The sequence below is a fragment of the Coregonus lavaretus genome (genome assembly GCF_964263955.1).
Source record: "Coregonus lavaretus genome assembly, contig: HAP1_SCAFFOLD_1945, whole genome shotgun sequence".
Classification (NCBI taxonomy): domain Eukaryota; kingdom Metazoa; phylum Chordata; class Actinopteri; order Salmoniformes; family Salmonidae; genus Coregonus; species Coregonus lavaretus.
The window spans coordinates 2501-19668 of NW_028156201.1; the positions used below are offsets into that span (position 1 = coordinate 2501).

A 17168-nucleotide genomic window follows, 5' to 3' on the forward strand; every position below is an offset into this window, starting at 1 on the left:
TTATTTAAAGGAATGTTAAGTGGATTGAACCATCTGGTAAATAAATGATAGAATTTAGTAGTTTGTAGATTACATAATGCTTCAAATCTCAATTTGAATCGGTAATGAATGGTAGAGTAGAAATGACACACCTCATAAAAACAGAAACATTGTAGTTGAAAAGATTATGAAAATGTTGTGCCAAGAATGTGTGTTAATATAATACTATTTTATTTGACCTACAAATTGTTGTTTTTTATGCTAATGTGTATGGTCTGTGTGTGTCACTGGCCAGGTGTGGAACTCATACTTCAGTCTGGCTGTTCTCTACATCAACCAGCCCAGCCTACAACTAGAGAGCATCACCCCAGCCAAGAGGAAGAAAGTGTTGGACAAGTAAGACTACTCACAGAGTTGCTGCTAACGCACTAACATTTTACATTTTAGTCATTTAGCAGACGCTCCTATCCAGAGCAACTTACAGTTAGTGAGTGCATACCTTTTCATACAACATAATGTACTATTTATCTTAAAGGCATGTTGTTTTGTCTGTACACAGCAGCTACAATGTTTGCTGGAAAGTAGCTACCTACAGTGCTTGTAAAGGAGGATTAGGTGAACTTTAATTCGCTGAGTCAAGATCGGCTCGAAGGACCACTTGTGGCTCTCAGGTTGCCCAATGTTCAGGTTGCCCAATGTTCAGGTTGTCCAAGGTTCAGGTTGCCCAATGTTCAGGTTGTCCAAGGTTCAGGTTGTCCAATGTTCAGGTGTCCAAGGATCAGGTTGTCTAAGGTTCAGGTTGTCCAAGATTCAGGTTGTCCAAGGTTCAGGTTGTCCAAGGTTCAGGTTGTCCAATGTTCAGGTTGTCCAAGGTTCAGGTTGTCCAAGGATCAGGTTGTCCAAGGTTCAGGTGTCCAAGGTTCAGGTTGTCCAATGTTCAGGTTGTCCAAGTTCAGGTTGTCCAATGTTCAGGTTGTCCAAGGTTTAGGTTGTCCAAGGTTCAGGTTGTCTAAGGTTCAGGTTGTCCAAGGTTTCGGTTGTCCAAGGTTCCAGTTGTCCAAGGTTCAGGTTGTCCAAGGTTCAGGTTGTCCAATGTTCAGGTTGTCTAAGGTTCAGGTTGCCCAATGTTCAGGTTGTTTAAGGTTCAGGTTGTCTAATGTTCAGGTTGTCCAAGGTTCAGGTTGTCCAATGTTCAGGTTGTCCAAGTTTCTGGGTTTAATCATATAATATAGATTATGTGAGACAATGATCCTCACATCAGTTGAACACCTTAGTTCAGACAAACACCATTAACACATAATTAATCTGTCAACCATGATGAGCAAGACTATTTTTCTCTTAAAGACTTTTAAGTCGACAGTGATGTTGAGAGTGTGAGAGTGATAGCAAGTGTATCAGACAAAACTTACTTTAAGACGCCCTCAGAAAGTCTTTCCTTAATACCTCAGGATGTGTTATCTCTCTATCCGTGCCGGTTCACACGCTCCTGTTCTCCCTTCCCTCTCACTCTGTGCTCCCTCTCTCTCTCTCTCTCTCTCTCTCTCTCTCTCTCTCTCTCTCCTCTCTCTCTCTCTCTCTCTCTCTCTCTCTCTCTCTCTCTCTCTCTCTCTCTCTCTCTCTCTGTCTCCCTCTCTCTCCGGGCTCTCGTTCTCTGTCTGTCATTTTCAACCTCAAATACACTACAAGTTTAAAATGTCCTGCATTGAAGGAAAGTTCTCCTGCAACAGGCTGATCAAATTAAGATCCTACATCTGTATGGAGCTGTTTCCCATAGAGACACCATAATTACATCCCAAATGGCACCCTATTGCCTTATAGTGCACTACTTTTGACCAAGGCCCATTTGGTAGTAGTGCACTAAATAAGGTATAGGGTGCCATTTGGGACACAGTCAGAACACCAGATTTCCAGTGGTCTTTCAACACTTCTGAGCTGTACTGCGTGTAGAGTTTGGATCAACGCTTGCCTTGCGTGCACCAGTCTGTAGGCTAGCCTGCCTGATGCCTGCCTGATGCCTGTGTGTGCGTGTGTGTGTGTGTGGTGTGTAATGGCAGGGGGTCTCTCTCTCTCTCTCTCTCTCTCTCTCTCTCTCTCTCTCTCTCTCTCTCTCTCTCTCTCTCTCTCTCTCTCTCTCTCTCTCTCTCTCTCTCTCTCTCTCTCTCTCTCTCTCTCCTCTCTCTCTCTCTCCTCTCTCTTCTCTCTCTCTCTCTCTCTCTCTCTCTCCTCTCTCTCTCCTCTCTCTCTCTCTCTCTCTGCTGAGCCCATCCCGGGCAATAATCCTAACATGCTAAATCTTGGATTATCTTCTCCCACTTAGCCAGGGCTTATTTTATCACATCTCACTCCCTTTCTGTCTAATTGTCTTTCTGTCTTATCTTACTTCATCTTTTTCTTTCTTTCTTTCTTTCTTTCTTTCTTTCTTTCTTTTCTTTCTTTCTTTCTGTCTTGTGTTATTCCTTTCTGTTTCTCACATTGCCTTGTTCACTTCCTGTTTCTCACATACACACTTTTTTTTCAGCTCAGTATGAGGCTTCATTGTACTCCCCTCACGCTTGAAGCACACATTGTGTAGACATCTGTACATCTGTGATCATCATCATTCTGTGATCATTAAGGAATTATGTTCTTCAATCTCAGTACATTTCCTCATCTGTTAACTGTGGGATTACCAACAGATAGAATATCCTCTACATGTTCCCTGTGCTTTAGCTGGAGATCTCTGTACCTGACTCTGCACCGGTTGTTCTGTTGCTAGGTATGGTGACATGAGGGTGATGATGGCCTACGAGCTCTTCAGCATGTGGCAGAACCTTGGTGAGTACCCACCTTCATTCAGAACCTTGGTGAGTACCCACAATCATTCAGAACCTTGGTGAGTACCCACCATCATTCAGAACCTTGGTGAGTACCCACCTTCATTCAGAACCTTGGTGAGTACCCACCATCATTCAGAACCTTGGTGAGTACCCACCATCATTCAGAACCTTGGTGAGTACCCACCTTCATTCAGAACCTTGGTGAGTACCCACCATCATTCAGAACCTTGGTGAGTACCCACCATCATTCAGAACCTTGGTGAGTACCCACAATCATTCAGAACTTTGGTGAGTACCCACCATCATTCAGAACCTTGGTGAGTACCCACCATCATTCAGAACATTGGTGAGTACCCACAATCATTCAGAATCTTGGTGAATACCCTCAATCATTCAGAACCTTGGTGAGTATCCACCATCATTCAGAACCTTGGTGAATACCCACCTTCATTCAGAACCTTTGTGAGTACCCACAATCATCCGGAAACTTGGTGACATTTACATTTATTGTGTGGTGGGGGGGTACCCACCATCATTCATTCAGAACTTTGGCGAATACCCACCATCATTCTGTATGTCTGTCTGTATGTCTGTCTGTCTCTATCTCTCTATTTATACACTACATGACCAAAAGTATGTGGACAACTGCTCGTCGAACATCTCATTCCAAAATCATGGGCAATAATATGGAGTTGGTCCCCCCCTTTGCTGCTATAACAGCCTCCACTCTTCTGGGAAGGGTTTCCACTAGATGTTGGAACATTGCTTTGGAGACTTGCTTCCATTCAGCCACAAAAACATTAGTGAGGTCGGGCACTGAGGTTGAGCGATTAGGCCTGGCTCACATTCGGCGTTCCAATTCATCCCAAAGGTGTTCGATGGGGTCAAGTTCTTCCACACTGATCTCAACAAACCATTTCTGTATGGACCTCGCTTTGTGCACGGGGGCATTGTCATGCTAAAACAGGAAAGGGCCTTCCCCAAACTGTTGCCACAAAGTTGGAAGCACAGAATCGTCTAGAATGTCATTGTATGCTGTAGCGTTAAGATTTCCCTTCAATAGAACTAAGGGGCCTAGCCCGAACCATGAAAATCAGCCCCAGACCATTATTCCTCCTCCACCAAACTTTACAGTTAGCACTATGCGTTCGGGCAGTTAGTGTTCTCCTGGCATCCACCAAACCCAGATTCATCCGTCGGACTGCCAACTGGTGAAGCAGGATTCATCACTCCAGAGAACGCGTTTCCACTGCTCCAGATTCCAATGGCGGCGAGCTTTACACCACTCCAGCCAACACTTGGCAATGCGCATGGTGATCTTAGGCTTGTGTGCGGCTGCTCGGCCATGGAAACCCATTTCATGAAGATCCCGACGAACAGTTCTTGTGCTGACATTGCTTCCAGAGGCAGTTTGGAACTCGGTAGTGAGTGTTGCAACGGAGGACAGACAATTTTGACACGCTACGCGCTTCAGCACTCTGCTGTCCCATTCTGTGAGCTTGTGTGGCCTACCACTTTGCGGCTGAGCCGTTGTTGCTCCTAGACCAGGGGTGTCAAACTCATTTTAGCTCAGGGGCCACATGGAGGAAAATCTATTCCCAAGTGGGCCGGACCGGAAAAATCATGGTATATATAGCTTAAAAACAACAACTTCATATTGTTTTCTTTGTTTTAATACGATCAACATACAACATAAAGCTGGAGCCTGAGGACAGTGTGTCCAAAATAGTACAAGCACAACATCACTATTAATCATAAAACACGTCAAGTTTATTTGAAAATTCTAAAGAAAAAGAACACACAAACACACAATGCCTCAGTGATTAACAGAACTGTTTCACAGATCACAGAACTATATCAGGGTGTCATTTCTCAGGCAGAAATGTAGATAAAAATAATGAAATCCTGTTCCCCAAACAAGTGCAAGAACCACAGAGTCAAGAATAGGTTAAATATACAAATAAAATAAAATCAATTAAAAACAATAGCACATCAACATAAAAACATATAAACATAAAGCTGGAGCCTGAGGACAGTGTCCAAAAGCACAACATCACTATTAATCATAAAACACCTCAAGTTATTTGAAAGTTCTGAGGACAAAGAACACACAAACACACAATGCCTCAGTGATTAACAGAACTGTTTCACAGATCACAGAACTATATCAGGGTGTCATTTCTCAGGCAGAAATGTAGATACAAATAATGAAATCCTGTTCCCCAAACAAGTGCAAGAACCACAGAGTCAAGAATAGGTTAAATATACAAATAAAATAAAATCAATTAAAAACAATAGCACATCAACATAAAAACATATAAACATAAATCTGAAAGCGTTGCTCAAACTCCCGTAACAGCCCCGTTATTTTATCTTTGAACCGCTTCATGTCTGCCACATGTTGGGTCGCGCACACATTTTTCAGACAGGGGAAGTGAGCTGCATCACCACCGGCAAGTTGCGTCTCCCACAATGACAGCTTCAACTTGAAAGAACGTATGCTGTCATAATACTGCGTGACAACTTTGTTGCGCCCTTGCAGCTGTTTGTTCAAGTTATTCAGGTGCTCTGTAATATCCACCATAAATGCAAGGTCCTGCATCCATTCTGCGGAATGAAATTCTAACACTGGTTTGCCCTTTTCTTCCATGCACTGTTCAATTTCTTCTCGTAAATCAAAGAAACGCCTCAGCACAGCACCTCGGCTTAACAATCTTACCTCAGTGTGGTATGGCAGGCCATAGATGTGGTCTTTCTCTCTGAGAAGGCTGTCTAACTGACGGTGATTCAGGCTTCTGGATCGGATGAAATTAACAGTTTGGATGACCACCTTCATGACGTTATCCATCTTTAATGACTTGCAACACAAAGCCTCCTGGTGCAAAATACAGTGAAAAGTCAAAAAATCACGTCCTCCATTTGCAGATTGCACTTTCTCTCTGAACTTTGTCACAACGCCTGCTTTTTTCCCGATCATTGAGGGCGCACCATCTGTAGCCAGGCTGACAGCGCGGGACCAGTCCACTCCGACCCTGTCCAGCGCGCCGACGAGTGCGATAAAAATATCAGCTGCTGTCGTTGTATCTGTCATCGGCACCAACTCCACGAACTCCTCGGTGACGGTCAATGTGTCATCAACTCCGCGGATGAAAATGGCCAGTTGTGCAACATCTGTAATGTCCGTGCTTTCATCAATTGCAACCGAAAACGCAATAAATGACTTTACTTTTTGCTTCAACTGGCTGTCCAAATCCACTGAAAGATCGGAAATCCTGTCTGCAACTGTGTTTCTTGTCAGGCTGATATTTGCAAAAGCCTGCCGCTTTTCAGGGCACACAATCTCCGCTGCCTTCATCATGCATGTTTTTACAAATTCACCCTCACTAAATGGTTTTGAAGCCACTGCGATTTCATTAGCAATGAGGTAGCTAGCTTTCACTGCAGCGTCACTGATGTCTCGGCTGTGAGTAAACACAGACTGCTGTTTCTTCAGACCCGCCAACAGTTCATTCACCTTCTCTCATCTCCGCTGTCCTTGAAAGTTGTCATATTTGTCGGCATGAAGACTCACATAGTGGCGACGAAGGTTATATTCTTTCAGCACTGCAACATGCTCTGAACACACCAAACATACAGCTTTCCCATTCAATTCCGTGATTAAATAGGATGACCATTTTTCTTGGAACACTCTGCACTCTGCGTCCACTTTTCTCTTTTTTGACAGAGACATATTGGGGCAATGAGGGTGCCAAAGCACATAATGTTAAAAGTAGAAGCCGTAATAAATATCGCGGGCAAAACAAAGTAGCTCATTGGCTGCACGTGCTTGACCTACTTGCTCTGCCCCGGTATAAACAGTTTGCTTGCTTAACACAATTGCTATTGCGCCATCCAGTGGATGCAATTGGAACAGCAGTTTATTTTATTGAAAAATTGCAGCGCATTTTTATACTTTACAATTTTTTTTATTTTTTTCATTTTTTTTTTCAAAATCATCTCGCGGCCCGGATTAAACCCGTTTGCGGGCCTGATCCGGCCCGCGGGCCGTAAGTTTGACACCCCTGTCCTAGACGTTTCCACTTCACAATAACAGCACTTACAGATTACTTGGGAACCTCTAGCAGGGCAGAAATTTGATGAACTGACTTGTTGGAAAGGTGGCATCCTATGACGGTGCCACTTTGAAAGTCATTGAGCTCTTCAGTAAGGCCATTCCACTGCCAATGTTTGTCTATGGAGATTGCACGGCTGTGTGCTCAATTTTATACACCTGTCAGCAACGGGTGTGGCTGAAATAGCTGAATCCACTAATTTGAATGGTTGTCCACATACTTTTGTATATATAGTGTATCTCTCAAACACACACTCTCCCTTACCATTTTGTTACCATGTTATTGCAATACTGACCTCTAAAGATGATAAGAAGTATTGCAACACAAACATAATTTCAATTGGGTAGAATAGATAACTGCTTACCTATTATCTTGCCATGCTTTCCTGCCACACATAGCATTCTAGTCAGACCACAAATATATGCATTGAATCAGAGCCTGTGTATTGGATTGATGTACAGTCTGACTCCTCTTCCTGTCGTGTCCAGGTGACAACAAGATCCACTTCATCCCAGGTATGATAGGTCCGTTCCTGGGTGTGACCCTGGTGCCTCAGGGGGAGGTCAGGAGCATCATGATCCCCATCTTCCATGACATGATGGACTGGGAGCAGAGGAAGAATGGCAACTTCAAACAGGTCAGGGTTTAAACCTTATAGGTCAGGGTTCAAACCTTATAGGTCAGGGTTCAAACCTTATAGGTCAGGGTTCAAACCATATAGGTCAGGGTTCAAACCTTATAGGTCAGGGTTCAAACCTTATAGGTCAGGGTTCAAACCATATAGGTCAGGGTTCAAACCTTATAGGTCAGGGTTCAAACCTTATATTTCATCAGGTCAGGGTTCAAACCTTATATTTCATCAGGTCAGGGTTACACTGCCTCTACTCAAGATCCGCAGATACAATGGTAGAAGAACACTGGTTTACATGTTGTTGTAACATCACCTGAATTGACTTGTGTGTGTCCAGGTGGAGGCAGAGCTGATTGACAAGCTAGACAGTCTGGTGTCTGAGGGGAAAGGAGATGAGAACTACCGCGAGCTCTTCAGCCTGCTGTGAGTTAAGGAATAAAGCACACACACATATTCAAACACACACACGTACACACACACACACACACACACACACACACACACACACACACACACACACACACACACACACAGACACACTTACACACACACAAACACCCAACAGGCATGCTTGGCCCTTTCTTGCTTCTGTCTTTTGCTCTAACCTGTTGGTTTCTACCTGCACTTTTATGATAATAGTTTCTGTACCTCCTACCTTTATAATGTTGTGTTTGCGTTGCTCTCTTTCTGCTGCGTGGGGGATTAGAACCCAGCTCTTTGGGCCTTACCCCAGGTAAGATAACACACCTCTAACCGTCTACTGCCACTAATTCCTCTCTAGATCCTGTCAAATGATGGACTGCTAAGTGGATATGGCATTCATCACTCAAACTTTACCTTGGTCTGTTGATTGATGTATAATCTGTGTTGCCGACACTTGACATTGTCTATAGGTTCATCGCTCAATGCAAGCCTTGGTGTATTCATTAAGGCATGCGTTTGTTTCATTTCTTTTGTTTCCAGCCTGCTGGAGAAGATCGAGCAGGAGACGTGGAGGGAGACGGGGATCTCCTTCGTCACCTCTGTCACACGGCTGATGGAACGCCTGCTGGACTACAGGTAGAACTGGATAGGTCCCCACTTGTCATGTAATACCGACACGTCTGCTAAGAGACGGTAGAGTTCATTCAGCACATGAGAGCAGGAGGCTCTCCACACAGTAAATAAATAACTGGATGTTGTCTTCTTCTTCTCTCTGTTTAGAGACTGCATGAAAGGAGACGAGACAGAGAACAAGAAGACTGGCTGTACTGTCAACCTGTTGGTAAGACACTGTAGACTCTGGCTGCACTGTCAACCTGCTGGTAAGACACTGTAGACTCTGGCTGCACTGTCAACCTGCTGGTAAGACACTGTGGACTCTGGCTGCACTGTCAACCTGCTGGTAAGACACCACAGACTGACTACAGATACTGTACTGTCAACCTGTTGGTAAGACACCACAGACAGACTACGGATACTGTACTGTCAACCTGTTGGTAAGACACCGCAGACTGACTACAGATACTGTACTGTCAACCTGTTGGTAAGACACCACAGACAGACTACGGATACTGTACTGTCAACCTGTTGGTAAGACACCGCAGACTGACTACAGATACTGTACTGTCAACCTGTTGGTAAGACACTGCAGACTCTGGCTGTACTGTCAACCTGTTGGTAAGACACCACAGACAGACTACGGATACTGTACTGTCAACCTGTTGGTAAGACACTGCAGACTCTGACTACAGATACTGTACTGTCAACCTGTTGGTAAGACACCACAGACAGACTACGGATACTGTACTGTCAACCTGTTGGTAAGACACCACAGACAGACTACGGATACTGTACTGTCAACCTGTTGGTAAGACACCGCAGACTCTGACTACAGATACCTCATCTGCACCAACTATTACAACATAACTGTCCATGTGTCAAGCTGAGAAAGTGGAACAGAAATAGCAGAGGCGCTGCAGGATTTGTCTTGTTTTTCTTATACTGTGCCTGTTTGGTCCCTAGAACTTCTACAAGTCAGAGATCAACAAGGAGGAGATGTACATCCGCTACATTCATAAGCTGTGTGGCATGCACCTCCAGGCTGAGAACTACACAGGTAATACTACATGCACCTCCAGGCTGAGAACTACACAGGTAATACTACATGCACCTCCAGGCTGAGAACTACACAGGTAATACTACATGCACCTCCAGGCTGAGAACTACACAGGTAATACTACATGCACCTCCAGGCTGAGAACTACACAGGTAATACTACATGCACTCCAGGCTGAGAACTACACAGGTAATACTACATCCACCTCCAGGCTGAGAACTACACAGGTAATACTACATGCACCTCCAGGCTGAGAACTACACAGGTAATACTACATGCACCTCCAGGCTGAGAACTACACAGGTAATACTACATGCACCTCCAGGCCGAGAACTACACAGGTAATACTACATCCACCTCCAGGCTGAGAACTACACAGGTAATACTACATCCACCTCCAGGCTGAGAACTACACAGGTAAGATACCCACACACAAACCTATTCCCTCACAAAGGAAAAGAGCATGCTATCCATTACCTGTGGAATAACCTGTACTTTTAACATTGCTATGCTTTACTCCTACAGATGTAGGATCTTAAGTTGTACTACCACTATTTTGTTGCTGAGAAGTTTATTCAAGGTTTAAAAAGACTTCTAAAGTTGGTCATTTTCACTTTAAAATGTCAGACTTGATTTGCCCTAATGAAAAATGTATCAGCCCCTACAAAAATGTCCATTAATTATAATCCACATAATAATTCACATTTCCTTTTGCTGCAGGATTATTTTCCTGCTTGTAGCAAACTGGCTCAAATTAAGATCCTACATCTGCATAGGTACACTCAATATGGTCGCCGGTCCACACATCACAGAACTTGGACTTGAATGGGAATGTCCCTTCTAGTAACTCTATTTCTATAGTTGTAGAGAAGGCTGAGTTCACTGCTGCTGTTGCACTGGGAGCTACTGCACTGAGGACGTTCCTCCACTACCCAGCTATATGTTGTTCACTGTGATGCATAACCACTCTATGTCTGTATGTTAACTCTACAGAGGCTGCGTTCACCTTGCTGTTGTATTGGGAGCTGCTGCACTGGGAGGACAGGCCTCTAATGGAGTTCCTCCACTACCCAGCCCAGAGCGAATGGCATCGCAAAGAGGGCCTCTGTCGCAAGGTCATCAACTACTTCAACAAGGGCAAGGTAGGTGGAAGAACACAACGGAACACTAAACCGTCATCAACTGTTTACTCTCATAATAAATCAATCAACCCATTAACTCATGAACCCACAGCTGTAGCAGTATTTGCCCGTATTGAAAACAAACTAATTACTGATCCAATTTTTCACATCCGGAACTGTGTGTTTCTTCAGTGCTGGGAGTATGGGATACCGCTGTGCAGAGAGCTGGCTTTCCAGTATGACACCTTGTACGACTACCAAAGCCTCAGCTGGATAAGGGTGAGTAGATGTAGATGCTGGAGATAGTGTAAAAGACTGATGTTTGTGAACTTTCATGATGCAGATTTTCACCAAAATCCTTCATTGATGTCAAAGGGAGATTTGCACAGAAATGTAGGATTCAGCCTTCGAACATTAATATCGTTGCTCTTGTTTGGTATTGTCAGAAAATGGAGGCAGCGTACTATGACAACATCATGGAGCAGCAGCGTCTAGAACCAGAGTTCTTCAGGGTGGGCTTCTACGGACGCAAGTTCCCCTTCTTCCTAAGAGTGAGTAAATCCTACTGCAACATCCCAAATCACACCATATTCCCTTTATAGTGCACTACTTACTTAGTGCACATCCCAATAATAATAATATGCCATTTAGCAGACGCTTTTATCCGAAGCGAAGTCATTCGTGCATACATTTTTGCGTATGGGTGGTCCCGGGGATCGAACCCACTACCTTGGCGTTACAAGCGCCATGCTCTACCAGCTGAGCTACAGAGGACCGCAAATCACACCATATTCCCTTTATAGTGCACTACTTACTTAGTGCACATCCCAAATGACACCCTATTCCCTATGTAGTGAACTACTTCTGTTCTGACCGGAGTAAGTCAATCCTACTACAAAGGCAAAATTCCCAAATGACACTCTATTCCCTACCCTAGATAGTGCACTATTTCTGCCCAGAACCACATAAGGAATAGGGTGTCATTTGAGATACAATCAATGTCCTTATAATTTGCCACTGAATGCCATTGCGTGAGATAAATAATATTCTGTTCTTCATTGAGACTCATATTGTGTAGCGCGAATATTATACTGTTCAGAATATTCTAGTTCTTACTCATCCCAGGATGTGTCCCCTACCAGAACAAGGAGTTTGTCTGCCGTGGGCATGACTATGAACGTCTAGAAGCCTTCCAGCAAAGGATGCTTGGAGAATTCCCACAAGCCATTGCCATGCAGCACCCCAATCAACCAGACGAGGCAATCTTACAATGTGACGCCCAGTGTATCCTTCTAGAATAAACCTGAGCTTTAGTACGTGTGTGTGTGTGCTTTTTGTATGTACATAATGTGTATGTGGTCTTATGTGCCTTCCCCCAAAAACCTACCTCCCGACCAGGTTAGCGGAGGGTTTGGCCGGCAGGGATGTTCTTGTCCCATCGCGCACTAGCGACTCCTGTACCGGGCCGGGGGCAGTGCACGCTGACACGGTCGCCAGGTGTACGGTGTTTCCTCCGACACATTGGTGCGGCTGGCTTCCGGGTTAAGCGGGCATTGTGTCAAGAAGCAGTGCGGCTCAGTTGGCTCTCGACCTTCGCCTCTCCCGTGTACATGCGGGAGTTGCAGCGATGGGACAAGACTGTAACTACCAATTGGATACCACGAAATTGGGGAGAAATAAATAATAATAATAATAATAATAATAATAACCTTCCTTCCACCCAAGCTATGTTCCTTGACACCCCACCCCTCAGACCTGCAGATCTACGCTGTGACAGCGGTACCGGAGAACGTCAACGTTCTCCAGATGGACCGGGTTCCAGACCGCATCAAGAGCTTCTACCGGGTCAACAACGTGCGCCGCTTCCGCTACGACCGGCCCTTCCACAAAGGCTCCAAAGACAGAGAGAACGAGTTCAAGAGCTTGTGGATCGAGAGGACTACACTGATTCTCACACATCCTCTTCCTGGCATCTCCCGCTGGTTTGAGGTGGAGAAGAGAGAGCTGGTGAGTGACACTATAGACCAGCGTTTCCCAAACTCATCATCAACCTTTGATTATTTGAATCAGCTGTGTAGTGCTAGAGCAAAATGTGCACCCCTTGGGGTCCCCAGGATCGAGTTTGGGAAATGCAGCTATACACTAACGACGAAATGAGTGCCGCTGTGTTACCAATGACCTGCTTTTGTACAGCAGATGAAAATACGTGTTAAACCTGTCACATGTTGTAATGATGATGTGTAGCATAACGTAACATAACGTAACATAATGTAGCATAACTTAGCATAATGTAACATAATGTAACATAATGTAGCATAACGTAACGTAATGTTGCATAGTGTAGCATAATGTAGCATAGTGTAGCATAACGTAACATAGCATAACATAACATAAAATAGCAAAACATAGTATAACGTAGCATACCGTAGCATAACGTAACATAACATAGCATAACGTAACATAACGTAGCATTGGGTAGCATAACATAACATAGCATAACGTAGCATAAGGTAATGTAACATGAAAGTAAATTGCCTATTGCATTCTTCTTCTTCTTCTATTGTGTTTTCCAGATTGAGGTGAGTCCTCTGGAGAATGCCATCTACGTGGTGGAGAACAAGAACCATGAGCTGCGGACCCTGATTGGCCAGTACCAACAGAAGCAGCTCCATGGTAACATCAACCTGATGTCCATGTGTCTCAACGGGGTCATCGACGCTGCCGTCAACGGGGGCATCGCCAGATACCAGGAGGTAATGATACCATGGCTGAATGAATTCTCACATACTTCTTCATTGCTCACCAAAGCTATTCAGCATGATAGGTTGCACTCTGTCATTCCTAAAAAATAAAAATAAAAACACAACTAAAATGTTTATCAAGAGTCATACTTCCATCTCCTGAAATGTTCTTGTAAGTTTTGGCTGCGCCTCTACTCTGGTTGGTTGTCGATTCGCTGGCTGTCTCATCACTTCCTGTTTTGGGTCTTGTCTCTCCCCCCAGGCCTTCTTTGATAAGGAGTACATCGGCAGTCACCCAGAGGACACAGAGAAGATCACTTCTCTCAAAGACCTCATGCAGGAACAGGTGAGCGAAACACCTAGAACAAGAGACTGGAGTTTTCTCTGGTCAGGTATGGCAGCATTACCAACTGCCTTACCTAGTGGGGTCTCTTTGTGTCAACAGTGAATGCACTACATCATATTCTAGTGTGTTGTGGTTGAGTAGTGTTTTTTTGGAGTAAAGTAACTTGTTGAAACCTGGCAATTGTTTGTTCAAATATCTGCTGTTGTAGGTTCACATCCTGGGGGTGGGGCTTGCGGTCCATGACAAGCTGGTGCACCCTGAAATGCGTCCCCTGCACAAGAAGCTAATAGATCAGTTCCAGATGATGAGGAGCAGTCTCTATGTAAGTGGCTTTTTTCAGGCATCTCTTAAAGGGGTAACGCGGGATTTTGGCAAGTAAGCCCTTTTTTTTGCACTTAATCAGAGCGAGTGAACTCATGGATACCATTTTTATGTCTCTGTGTGCAGTTTGAAGGGCAGTTTCAACGTATTTGAAGGTAGTTTCAACTGATTGCGTTAAACGCTAGCTGATCGCATAGACTGCCAGTCATTGCGCTGACGCTAGTTAGCAATCGTGCCAGAAACGACCTTCCACTTCCTTCAAACTGCACACAGAGACATAAAAATGGTGTCCATGAGTTCGTCTGACTCTGGTTAAGTAGATTAAAAAGGGGCTTAATTGCCAGAGTCTCACACTATCTCTTTAAGATGTCTCATTTGTACCTGTATCCGCTACTGTCTGGTGAAGTTGTTTCTAAAAGTCATTTAGGCAGCTATTCTGTCAGGCTGGTTCCTAAGTGGGCTAACACGGTCTTGTGACATGCAGGAACCCCGTTCAAACCCAGTCAGTCACAAGGGCAAGAGTCAATAGGGAGTGGAAAAGCTATCCTTAGAAGGGCTATGAGAAGGCTATTGAACAAATATTCCTATTGGGGTCAAATGACAGTTTTTGTCACACTCACTTCTAACGTGTCACGCACATCCAAACGGTTCGAATGCTAGAGCCAAATTCATAGGAAGAAGATCAATTCAACATGCCACATTGCTTCAGAAACTGCCAGAAACATGTTTAACACAGAATGCGTTTTTGAGTCTATCTGTTCTCTTCTACCTTTCCTTGCTGGCAAAGTACCAGGATGTTGTCTCTGGTTTTGAATCTGAATTTAGAGAATTTAATTTGAAAATTGAATCTGAGAAGTTTAATATATGAAGCTTTGGTAAACTTGAAATGATAGTTTCACAGAAAATGAATGCTATATCTACCATATTGAAACTGAATGTATAAATATTCAATTTGAATATTCAATTAAATTGTAAAACTGAATGCAATATTACATTTTACATTTACATTTTAGTCATTTAGCAGACGCTCTTATCCAGAGCGACTTACAGTTAGTGAGTGCATACATTTTCATACTGATATTTATTTGGTTTAGTTTCAAAACATGAAATAAAAGTTCAATTTATGAATTCAATGTTTCAATTTGTGCATTACAAATTCAAAAATATTGAATTCAAATTCAATAACTAAATACAAATTATTGAATTCAAATAAAATGTATTTTGGCACTGAAATCGCTCCATGCTATGATGACACACTGTGTGAGTGTGTCTGTGCTGTCCCCTGTCCAGCCCCTCACAGGGATGACACACTTCTAACTCCTTTCCACAATGAGACTCACAGTATGCATATTGAGAAACCTCTGTGTCCATTTCAGGGTCTGCCGGGGCTGGACAAGCTGAGTCCTGCCTGCATCCCTAGAGGCATCCTGGCTACCCACAGCCCCATGAGCCCAGAGAGCTTCAAAGTCATTCACAGGCACAGGTATGGTCAAAACACACAGATATGGTCAAAACACACAGATATGGTCAAAACACACAGATATGGTCAAAACACACAGGTATGGTCAAAACACACAGGTATGATCAAAACACACAGATATAGTCAAAACACACAGGTATGGTCAAAACACACAGATATGGCCAAAACACACAGGTATGGTCAAAACACACAGATATGGTCAAAACACACAGGTATGGTCAAAACACACAGGTATGGTCAAAACACACAGGTATGGTCAAAACATACAGGTATGGTCAAAACACACAGATATGGTCACACACACAGGTATGGTCAAAACACACAGGTATGGTCACACACACAGGTATGGTCAAAACACACAGGTATGGTCACAGACACAGGTATGGTCAAAACACACAGGTATGGTCAAAACACACAGGTATGGTTACACACACAGGTATGGTTACACACACAGGTATGTTCACACACATAGGTATGGTCAAACACACAGGTATGCAGACAGCCACGAACACACAGGCACACACACACACTGACACACACATGCATAACAGAGACACACACACTGACACACACATGCATAACAGAGACACACACACACACACACTCACACACACACACATGCATAACAGAGACACACACACACACACATTGGTAGACACATGTATAACACACATACACACAAACACAATCCCGTTCCTCTACCAAGGTCCCTCCCGGCCTTTCTCCTCGACCCCCAATGGTAATTTCAGTGTTCTCACAAGTCCCGACACAAACCCAACATGTATCGTCCTCCACTGCCCTGTCACCTGTCTCTCTCTCTCTCTCTCTCTCTCTCTCTCTCTCTCTCTCTCTCTCTCTCTCTCTCTCTCTCTCTCTCTCTCTCTCTCTCTCTCTCTCTCTCTCTCTCTCTCTGTGTTTCTTTCTCTTTGTTTCTCTCTGCATCTCACTACACCATCATTCCACATCTACCACAACTTCATTCATTCACACTTTCTCCCTCTCTTCCCTCACACCCGTCCCTCCTCTCCACCCTCCACTCTCCCCCACCCCACCCTCCCTCTCTCTCCCCCCAGTCCACTGAATCTGCTGGGTTCTGTCCGCCTCTCGTCCTCCTCACTGTCCTCTCACACCTCCAGCGAGACGGGTAACCTGGTGATCCTGACGGACGGCATGGTGGGGGAACACCCCGAGGACATCTACCGTATGCAGGTCTGTCTCCACGCCAGGGCAGTGCCCGCTGTACCCACAGACAGGACTCTCAGCCATGTGAGCCCCCCAAAATATAAAATCCTAACTTGAGATATGAAAATGTGCAAATATTTGGCACAAAATGTCTCATTGTCAATGCATGATTGACACCAGAGTTGTTAAGAAGAAGTTATGGGCACATATGTCAAATTAGGATTCTGCCTTCAATGCCAGATAAAGTGGTGACTGGTTAACACCACAATAATTCTGCATCTGCTCTTTTACTCGACACTCAGGGGATTTATTTGGGGAGGTATAAGACGAGGCTTCTAGCT

At 44.2% G+C, this 17168-nt stretch overlaps 1 protein-coding gene across 1 annotated transcript in view; it reads left to right on the forward strand.

Moving 5' to 3' along the window:
• Window positions 1-274: 274 nt before the first annotated feature.
• The window catches only part of LOC311126655 (dedicator of cytokinesis protein 3-like), a gene marked incomplete at both ends in the record, with an annotated part of 31838 nt that continues 14944 nt past the window's right edge, over window positions 275-17168 (forward strand). The window contains 18 exons of the mRNA XM_084200647.1: window positions 275-375; window positions 2735-2793; window positions 7396-7544; window positions 7876-7961; window positions 8245-8271; window positions 8502-8597; window positions 8742-8802; window positions 9543-9636; window positions 10630-10778; window positions 10950-11036; window positions 11204-11308; window positions 11900-12041; window positions 12511-12764; window positions 13331-13510; window positions 13761-13844; window positions 14053-14166; window positions 15542-15648; window positions 16719-16911. Of these exons, the coding sequence (XP_084056773.1) occupies window positions 275-375; window positions 2735-2793; window positions 7396-7544; window positions 7876-7961; window positions 8245-8271; window positions 8502-8597; window positions 8742-8802; window positions 9543-9636; window positions 10630-10778; window positions 10950-11036; window positions 11204-11308; window positions 11900-12041; window positions 12511-12764; window positions 13331-13510; window positions 13761-13844; window positions 14053-14166; window positions 15542-15648; window positions 16719-16911 (2088 nt within the window). The remainder of the gene's footprint in view (window positions 376-2734; window positions 2794-7395; window positions 7545-7875; window positions 7962-8244; window positions 8272-8501; window positions 8598-8741; window positions 8803-9542; window positions 9637-10629; window positions 10779-10949; window positions 11037-11203; window positions 11309-11899; window positions 12042-12510; window positions 12765-13330; window positions 13511-13760; window positions 13845-14052; window positions 14167-15541; window positions 15649-16718; window positions 16912-17168) is intronic.